Below are 10,114 nucleotides of genomic sequence, written 5' to 3'. Positions count from 1 at the left end.
AGGTTGTTGTAATCTATAACCTATAAATACAATCATATGTTGTTGGAGCGATAAAGTCCCTTAATATACATTGATACACCATCTTCTAATTGCTTAAGCTTTTAGAGTAAACGGTTGTTTGACATGAGGTTAGAGTGGAAGGTATGTTCTCTCACGAGAGGCTGGTTATGGTGTGAGTTATGAGCATCCCTCCACCCTTGCCCAGAATATTCCCTAACGCATTCAATTTACTGTAAATATCACATATCCTTTATGGGATCAGAGACCTATGGGACATTACTCCCTTTATTTTTCAATCTTGTTCATCTGATCGTTTCCATAATTTGCTGTTAGGACCTCTTATGCTAGTACTTTTTCATTTTAAAAAATGACTTAAGAGTACTAGTGGCAATCACAAGACTCGTATCATTAATGTGGAGTTTTTCCCAACCCGCAAGCCGTGCCAAGCCATGCACATTTACAAGGAAGCACATGTGCATGACAGTCAGATGGGAGCTTTGATGGGGTTTTCCTCCTCAGTTCAGAAGAGAGATAGTGCAGGCGGTTGAAAATTGGAGTGTTTCACCGTGCTGCTCGATCAGTCCAGTGGACTGCTCGACCGGTTGAGTGAACAGTGCTTGACCAGTCGAGGGTCACTTAACTCAAAGTCCAACGAGCTCAATGAACAGTGCTCGACCAGTCAAGTGAACAGTGCTCGATCAATCGAGGGTCAGTTCGACCAGTCAAGTGAACAGCGACCAGTCGAGGACTCTGCTCGACTAGTCGAGCTTACGCAAATTTGAGTCCGGATCTTGTGCGGACTATGGAAATTGGAGGCAGTTTTGCAAGAAGTGTAGAAGGGGGTTTCTAAATCTATAAATATGGGTGCCCAGGGCCTTTTTAGGCAATGCAAGAGGGTTTTCTAAAGTTTTACAAGGGTTTGTTAAAAGGTTTAAGGCTATCAAAGGTGTGTGAGAGAGAGAAAGAAGGAGAGAGAGGAAGCTTGTGGAAGGGAGGTTATACTCATAGAGGTGATCTACTATATTTAAGTGCTTACACGTCCTCATAATCGGTGAGATCTCTCCGTTTTTCTTTTATTCTTTTATTATTTATCCACTCCTGCGTGAGTGAAGAAGGTTGTAACATTCTACTTCATAGTGGATTGTTGATCTGGACGAGATCCCGTGGTTTTTACCTCTTTGAGGGTTTTCTACGTAAAAATCTCTTGTGTGGTGTGGTTTATGCTTTGATTTATTTTATTACTTTATTATCCTATTATTCTAGTTTGATTTGGGAGGCTAGATTCTAAAGTTTTGTGCAAGGCCCCCAACAAAGTGGTATCAAAGCTAAGTTCATTGAACAAGTAGGATCGATTTTGAATTATAGAAGGTGGCTCATCAAGGATGATCAGCCTCAATGGTTCTAACTAGACCATATGGAAGGCTAAGATGGAGGACTTGCTTTATTATAAGGACTTATATTGTCCAATTTTAGGTATATCAGCAAAATCTAAGAATATGTCTGATGATGATTGGAAGAAGATGGACCGAAAGGAGGTGGGGTTTATTAGACAATGGTTGGATGATTCTGTATTCCACCATGTGTCTATAGAGACCTCAGCCGCTAGCCTATGGCTGAAATTGCAAGAGTTATATGAAAGGAAGACAACCGGTAATAAAAAAATTTTGATAAGGCAACTTGTGAATCTCAAGTTGAAAGATAGTGGTTCTGTGGTCGAGCACATGAATAAGGTCAGCAATATAGTGAACTAGCTCTCCATTATGAAGATGGTCCTAGATGATGAATTGCAAGCTTTGCTATTACTTAGTTCATTGCCTAACAGTTGGGAGACGTTGGTGGTGTCTCTAAGTAACTCCGCGCCAGACGGAAAGATATTCATGGAACAGGTATCTAGTTATCTATTCAATGAAGAGATAAGGAAGAAGTCTCAGGGGTCTACTCAGCAAGAGGCCCTCGTGATACAAGAACGGGGGAGGAAAAAACAGGAAGAACGGGAAGGCCCGAGATAAATCAAGAGGCAAGTCAAGTACTAAAAAGGATGTTGAATACTGAAATTGTGGCAAGAAAGGCCACTATAAGCATGAATGTCGTAAGACTAGCTAAGAACGACAAGAAAGGAAAATGAAAGGAGAATGAAGATGATTCAGACTCCACTGCGGTCACTTCATATGACGACGTTGTAATTATTCTTTCAGGAGATTACGATGTATGTCTCACGGCTATGAGTCAAGACACCGACTGGGTGATTGACTCAGGCGCTTCCTTTTATGCGACTCCACGCAGGGACTTCTTCACAAGCTACAAGTCTGGTGACTATGGGACCGTGAAGATGGGAAATTATGGCGTATCGAAGATCGTAGGAGTCAGCGATATTTGTGTGGAGACCGATATGGGCTGTACATTGGTTCTTAGGGATGTGAGGCACATTACAGACCTTCACCTCAACTTGATGTCGACGGGAAGGCTAGATGATGATGGCTATGAAAGCCGATTTGCTGGTAGACGCTGGAAGCTCATTAAGGGTCCATTGATCACAACTAAAGGAAAGAAGTGTTGTACCCTTTACAAGGTAAGTGTTAATGTGTATAAGGGTGACGTAACGAAAGATTCAGTTATTGACATGTGGTATAGGCGTTTAGGCCACGAGTGAAAAATGGCTTCAGCTACTAACGAGGAAGCAGTTCCTTCCAGATGTGGCAGGTATACCTTTCAAAACCTATTTTGAATGTTTATCAAGGAAACAGCATAGAGTTTTATTTGTTAAATCTGCTTCTCATGTTAATAAAGTGCATATATTAGATTTGGTTTATTCTGATGTTTGTGGTCTTATGAGGACAAAAACTTTGAGTGGGGCATTGTATTTTGTTACTTTTATAGATGATGCATCTGGAGGGTTTGGGTTTATGCTTTGAAATCCAAGGACGAGGTCCTATGGTCGAGAGAGAGACAGGTAGATCATTGAAGTGCATCCGCACTGACAATGGTGGTGAATACATCAGTGACTTCCACGAGTATTGTAAGTCCCTGGGTATACGGCATAAACAGATGGTTCCCAAGACTCCCCCAGCATAATGGTGTAATTGAACGAATGAATCGCACCATTGTTGAGAGAATCAGATGCATGTTATCCCATGCGAAATTGCTCAAGACGTTCCTGGGAGAAGCAATGTATATAGCAGTGTATCTGATAAATAGGTCTCTATCAGCCCTGTTAAATGGAGAAGTATTTAAGAAGGTGTGGACTGGAAAGGATCCATCGTATAGTCATCTCAGGGTGTTTGTATGCAGGGCATTCGTTCACATACCAAATGATAAGAGGTCCAAGCTCGATATGGAGATCAGGCAGTGTATATTCTTGTGGGATCCGATAGAAAAGAAGCTCGTCAGGAGTAGAGATATGGTATTTTTGAAGATCAGTGTATAGAAAATATTGGTAAGCCAGAGAAGAACCAACCTAATTCAAGTGAACTAGAGGACATAGACCCGGTTATTCTTCCTGTGGTGCCTGATGACGGGAGAGTACAACAAGGTGCAGAGGATGAGGGAGTTCCTACAGAAGATGGACTGGGGGAGCATCCCCCACTTGATCTACCTTTTAAACCACACATAAGGAGGCCATCTAGGGACAAACAGCTGTCTAAGAAGTACTCGCCGCATGAGTACATTATGCTCATTGATGGGGGAGAGCTAAAAGACATTAAGAAGATCGACAGGCTGAAACAGGAGTTGGGCAAGTCGTTTGCGATGAAAGACTTGGCCCTGGCTAAACAGATCCTAGGAATAGAGATAACCCGTGACAAAAGTAGCAGGAAGCTTTGGCTATCACAAGAACGGTATATTGAGAAAGTCGTAGAGCGGTTCAATATGAATGCAGCAAAGCCAGTCAGTACTCCACTGGATGGTAACTTCAAATTGAGCGACAGGCAGTGTCCCAAGATGAAGACAAAGGTGGAAGAGATGCAGAAAATACCCTACGTGTCAACTATAGGTAGTTTGATGTATGTTATGGTGTGTATACGCACAGGCATAGCATATGCGGTTAGTGTTGTCAGTCGGTGTCTTGCCAATCCTGGCAAAGAGCATTGGGCAGCGGTGAAATGGATACTATGGTATCTAAGAGGCTCATCCAGGTTGAGCCTATGCTATGGTGACGGAAAACATATGTTAGAGGGCTACACAGATGTAGATATAGCAGTCAATATAGACTCCAGAAAGTCTACATCGGGGTTCATGTTCACATTTGCAGGGAAAGCGGTTTCTTGATAGAGCGAGCCACAGAATGTCGTAGCATTGTCGACGATAGATGCCGAGTATAGTACAGTCAAAGATGCATGTAAAGAGATGTTTTGGATGAAGAGGTTCTTATAGGAACTTAGCCTGAAGCAGGAGCAGCACGTAGTTTATTGCGATAGTAAAAGTGTTATATACTTGAGCAAGAATTCAAGTTAGCATTTCAAGTTGAAGCACATAGAGATTCGGTATCACTGGATCAGGGATACTTTGGAACAGAAAGTGTTACAGCTTGAGAAGGTCCACACGGACGATAATAGATCAGACATGATGACCAAGGCTTTGTTCAAAGGTAAGTTTGAGGTTTGTAAAAACCAGGCTGGCTTGAAGAAAGTGAATTCCTCCTGAGTCGGAAAGGGGGAGATTTGATGGATTTTCATCCTCAGTTCAGAGGAGAGATAGTGCAGGCAGTTGAAAATTAGAGTGTTTCACCGCGCTGCTCGACTGGTCGAGTGAACAGTGCTCGACCAGTCGAGGGTCACTCGACTCAAAGTCCAGCAAGCTCAGTGAACAGTGCTCGACCAGTCGAGTGAACAGTGCTCGACTAGTCGAGAACTCTGCTCGACTAGTCGAGCTTATGCAGATTTGAGTCCGGATCTTGTGCGGACTGTAGAAATTGGAGGAGATTTCGCAAGAGGTGCGAAAGGAGGTTTCCAAATCTATAAATATGGTTGTCTAGGGCCTTTTTAGGCAGTGCAAGAGGGTTTCCTAAAGCTTTATAAGAGTTTATTAAAGGGTTTAGGGCTATCAAAGGTGTGTGAGAGAGAAAGAGAAAAAGGAAGCTTGTGGAATGGAGGTTATGCTCGTAGAGGTGATTTACTATATCTCAGTGCTTCCACGTCCTCGTAATCGGTGAGATCTCTCCATTTTTCTTTTATTCTCTTATTATTTATCCACTCTTGTGTGAGTGAAGAAGGTTGTAACATTATACTTCATAGTGGATTGTTGATCTGGACGAGGTCCCGTGGTTTTTACCTCTTTAAGGGTTTTCTACGTAAAAATCTCTTATGTGGTGTGGTTTATGCTTTGATTTATTTCATTGCTTTATTATCCCATAATTCTGGTTTGATTTGGGAGATTAGGTCCTAAAGTTTTGTGCAGGGCCCCCAACAAGCTTTCCATCACGTCAGCCAGACTTTATAGATCTTGTAGCCTAAAAATCAGGCTGTTTCAGTCCTTAAGTACATGACAGAGCACAAAATAAACAGTTGGCTAGAAAATTTTGTTTAGCCATCTTGTGATGGAGAGCTTGGATTTAAGCATGCTTCAATTTAGATAACCAGCGGTCTAGTTAAACTAACCAATAAAAAGGGTTGGTGGGCAGCACCTTTTAATTACTACCAGCGTGGGATTATCATTTCCCAAATTTAGAGAGTGCACTCAGTGATTTGCAACACTCCCATTCAACAAGTGCACCATGATGGGCCCAGCATACATATCTACTCAATGCCAATATCATCCTTGTAATCTCCTTTTTAATAATTCATTCTTTTGCTCTTGTTTTAGTCATTGATCTGGTTTGAATTTCTTGTAGCTTGTAACTGTGTTTGTGCATTTTTTAAAATTTATTTTCTCCAACTTTTTTGTATATATAAGATTGTTGGTGGAGTTGTTAACCGCAGATTGTATACAAAAGTGTGCATGAGCTGAATTTGTTTAAATCAGTGATTGGTTTTTGAGCAATTGTGCTGGATGCTGCAAACCTAAAAATATTAGTGGAAGTCGTTAGGAAGAGAGTCGTACGTGCAACATAGAAACATTAACGATAGCCAACTAGATGGTGTCAAAGCTCTGTGAGGCCTACTTTCATCTGTGTGCTTTATGGATATTGTCTATCTATTTTTCCTACTCATTGTAATGCATTATCTAAAAAAAAAAAAAAGAAGAGGCAAATCTAAAGTTCAAGTGGACCACAGCTAAGAAACAGCTGCGATAATGGCACCCACCATTGATACCTTCCTAAGGTCTACCGTGAAGTTTATTTGCTATCCAACTGATTCATAAGATCGTAGAAAGCTAGATGAAATGAAAACATATATATCATCTTCATACAAAACTTGTGCATAAAATTTCAATGGTAAGTTCTCGTTCCTACTGTTTCATGTAATGTTGTTTACTTGAGCTTTAGATTTGCCTTATTTTGAGCTCATGTTTTAAAATAAGTAAAAGTCAATAAATAAACAAGATAAATAAAACATATACATTATGGCGGGGCTACCAAGTTGACACATGCTAGCTATCTGGCTGGTGTTGAGGTCACAGCCAAACAGCCTCAAGAAACATCTATATGGAATGTGGGGTCTTATTGTGTGCATTTCATGCAAAATGATTGTTAGGTACAACCCACCGAGACAAAGGAATACATCTATAAATTAAAGCAATTTCAAAACTCAAGTGAGCCACAACAAGTGAATATACAGGTTTGAGGTGTGATTGTATACGCTCCTTTTGGTGCGTTCTACCTACAATTTAAATTGGGATGATTCTTGATATACTTACTAAAAATTAGAATTTAGACCAGATGCATGGATTGGATTACACAAACACATCAAAAGGTGGGCTCCACATAGGTTGAGTGTACGGTAATTATCATGTATTTGAACACATGTGGTCATTCTTCAAAAGAATTACACAATGTCGATGGTGCATATGCGGGAAAATCTACCGACAAAAGCACGTGAATAATGACCAAGATGCATTGCTTCCCACAACCCAAAAAACCCTAATAAAAATAACATTAACAGAGAGAGGTTGTTTACGTGGCCTAACCGGAGATTGCCACCACACGATTATTCTAATGCGCATGCACTGTTTGACCATTTGCTGCAATGGAAGTCTAACCAAAAGCAAGGAAAAATAAATAAATCTAATTCGAACGACCGAATCCAAGCTACTGTTTGGCCTGGAATATCGCAACTTGAGCGCTTTCAGGAAAAGTGTTGGATTTGCCTCCGTCGCGGCTCAGAATTCCACCATCTGTCACACCGGTTGGGCCCACATGGTTAGAAAGCATGATGATCGAACCGTCCGTTTTCTGGGTTCTATGTTTTTCTGGCCGTGATAAGAAACTCAGACGGAATTGGACATCGAATCTTGCCCCTAAGTAGTTTTTAACTGTAGGCGTTCAGTTTTCCACTGTTTCTTTTTGTCTGGTCCATTTGAAGTTTGGACATATTTCAATTTTGAACTCATAGACTAAGATGATCTAAAAAAACGTATTAACGGTGTGGATTATATATATATATATATATATATATATATATATATATATATATATATATATATCAAATTGGGCCCCACGGATCAACACCTCGTTCTATCGTGGTGAGCTCCTCACTGCACAATCTGCGTCGTTCATGTAAATGTCATGGCCACTTGAGCGAGTAGGTTTGAATCCTACTCTCGGCTGCAGGTGCTGGCATAGAATCCTTGTACAAGATCTAGACTGTTCATCATATTCACCACCCCGTATATTCTCTTCTTTTATAAAAATATCGTGTCCAGACATTTGGTGGGTCAGGTATTTAGATTGTTTGTGGATTGTACGTCCAACTGTTTTCACTGTCCATTTTTTTTACTACACGTGATTCCAACTAATGAGTTGGGTTGGCAAAGCATGTATGATTTCCTGCCAGACACATCAGTAGCACTAGTCTCAGACACGTGTGAAACACTAGCACGTGCCTGCGAGTAGCTTGAGTAAGTATGTTTTTTATGCAATGAAATATCTGGCTTCTGGAGGATGAGGAATGGCAATTGGTAAAGGCCAAAAAAGCACAGGACGTGGGGTCGGTTTGGCCAGAAATAAAATATCACAACCAGCCGAATAGACGCCACGTGTCCTTCTCCTTCGTTTGGCTATTTCGATTGCTTCTCTCTCCGACATACATATATACAGCAATGCCTTCTATCCGTGGATGTAACGGAAGATTAGTCAGATGCCACTGCCAAGTCATGAATTTTAGGAGAGTCTTTCTTGGGCTTTGCTGAAATTTAGGATAGAAAACAGAAAGAGAGAGTTTGGGAATATCTTTTACTGGGTTTTGCTTGTATGAATGGAAGCTTGAAGAGAGAGAGAGAGAGAGAGAGAGAGAGAGAGAGAGAGAGAGGAAACCCTAATTAGGTTTTTGCTCGAATTGGGATTTGAGAGAGAGAGCGACAGTGAAAACTCTATTTGGGTTTTGCTCAAATTGGGATTTCTGATGTTGTGGAAAGCTCTTTGATGTGTTCTGCCCATGTAATTTGAGAGAATTTTGTTGGGTTTTGCTTTAGATACTTGAATTTTCAGAGAGAGAGAGAGAGAGGTAATATATGGTGTTTGAGATGGAAGCCAGCAATCCCGTAGCTCCATTTGTACTGAAGACATATCAGATGGTGAGCGATACGTCTTCGGACAGCCTCATCGCCTGGGGCCGACACAACAACAGTTTCATCGTCTTCGACCCTATGGATTTCTCCCAGAAGCTCCTCCCCACCTACTTCAAGCACAATAATTTCTCCAGCTTTGTTCGTCAGCTCAACACATATGTGAGTTCTCGCCTCCCCTCAACTATAATCTTTCAAAATCCACTACTTAGCACTAATTATATCATTGCTGTTTGTACTATATCAGGGCTTTCGGAAAGTCGATCCCGACCGTTGGGAATTCGCCCACGAATTCTTCCTTCGTGGGCAACAACAGCTCTTGAAGAACATCGTCCGCCGCAAGAACCATCGGAATTCTACTCCTTTGATCTTCCCCAAACAAGAAGAGGACAAAGAAATGGAGAAAGCGATAATGACAGAACTCACTCGATTGAAGCATGAGCAGAAGTCCTTGGAAGAAGAACTTCAAGGCATGAGCCGACGGCTGCAGGCAACAGAGAAGAAGCCACAGCAGATGATGGCTTTCTTGTTGAAACTAGCAGAAGACCCCGACCTTCTCTCTACATTATTACTAAAGAAAGATCCAGAAAAACGATTAGGAGAGAAGAAGAGGAGATTATTGATACATCCATCATCTCCTCCTAAAAAAATAACGTTCACATCGACAACCCAAAATCCTGATAATGATTTGGTGGCGGTCGTTCCAACGGTCGATATGTGTTCGAGTCTAAGGTCCACCAGGCCATTTACCGCTACTAGTATTAGTACTGATACTAACACTAATACTAGCTTTGATGCTACTATTAGTAATGCAGCTAATATCAGTGCTGCTGCACAATTCAACTCAATTCCGGAGTATATCGGTGACAAGGTAATGTTTTTCTCGGAGTTTGGAGGAGAGTACTATTCGAATTCGCCGCCTTACAGATTCTGGGATGGCTACTAGCTTCACATGCTTTGTGCATGATTAGGCTACTTTGTGTAATTTTCTTTTAATCTTATTGTAAATTCAGAAGAAATGAAAGACATTATATTAACCTTTCATCTGTTTGGCTTGTATTATTTTGTTTTATTTCCGTGGGAGTGAAGATTACTGCATTGAAAGGTGATCGACATCACTGGATGTTTTTTTAAAATTTAAAAAAAAAAAGAAAATGGAAAAGACTTCCCACCTTTTTCCATTTAAAAATAAATAAAAAATAAAATGAGAGTCCAATATGAAAGAGTCACGGTTCAAGACATTGTCACATTGATGCCCACACGTGGAAACTGCCTGGGGATTTTAACTGTCTATTTTCCTGGAATTATCAGGCCATGATCCCATAATCAATTTATGAAGTTGGATGTGGACCATTACAAATCTTCATTTTAATGTTCTAGAGTCGTGCACACCTAGTGATGGTTAGAATAATCTGCCCATTAAAATTTCTCTTTGTCATGGATAAGATGTGGGCCCCAA

At 40.9% G+C, this 10,114-nt stretch overlaps 1 protein-coding gene across 3 annotated transcripts; it reads left to right on the top strand.

The window, feature by feature from the left end:
• The first annotated feature begins 8,222 nt into the window (after window positions 1-8,222).
• LOC131223092 (heat stress transcription factor C-1b-like) lies at window positions 8,223-9,697 on the top strand. 3 transcript variants are annotated; one of them, XM_058218380.1, is made up of 3 exons: window positions 8,223-8,339; window positions 8,372-8,817; window positions 8,903-9,697. In XM_058218380.1, exons 2-3 carry the CDS (start codon window positions 8,602-8,604, stop codon window positions 9,599-9,601), a joined length of 915 nt encoding a protein of 304 aa, XP_058074363.1. In that variant the 5' UTR covers window positions 8,223-8,339; window positions 8,372-8,601; the 3' UTR covers window positions 9,602-9,697. The 3 variants fall into 3 exon arrangements, with proteins under 3 accessions (XP_058074363.1, XP_058074365.1, XP_058074364.1); XM_058218382.1 differs by having other exon boundaries at window positions 8,225-8,339; window positions 8,382-8,817; XM_058218381.1 differs by having other exon boundaries at window positions 8,227-8,339; window positions 8,378-8,817.
• The last annotated feature ends 417 nt before the right edge of the window (window positions 9,698-10,114 follow it).

The sequence above is a fragment of the Magnolia sinica genome, chromosome 13, assembly GCF_029962835.1.
Source record: "Magnolia sinica isolate HGM2019 chromosome 13, MsV1, whole genome shotgun sequence".
NCBI classification, from domain to species: domain Eukaryota; kingdom Viridiplantae; phylum Streptophyta; class Magnoliopsida; order Magnoliales; family Magnoliaceae; genus Magnolia; species Magnolia sinica.
This window is presented reverse-complemented; position numbering and strand designations above follow the sequence as displayed.

Bases quoted from the DNA above. Each gene is read 5' to 3' on its own strand.
- LOC131223092 (XM_058218380.1), top strand. From the start codon at position 8,602: ATGGTGTTTGAGATGGAAGCCAGCAATCCCGTAGCTCCATTTGTACTG. The intron at 8,818-8,902 runs GTGAGTTCTCGC...GTACTATATCAG, and splicing joins TTCGTCAGCTCAACACATAT to GGCTTTCGGAAAGTCGATCC.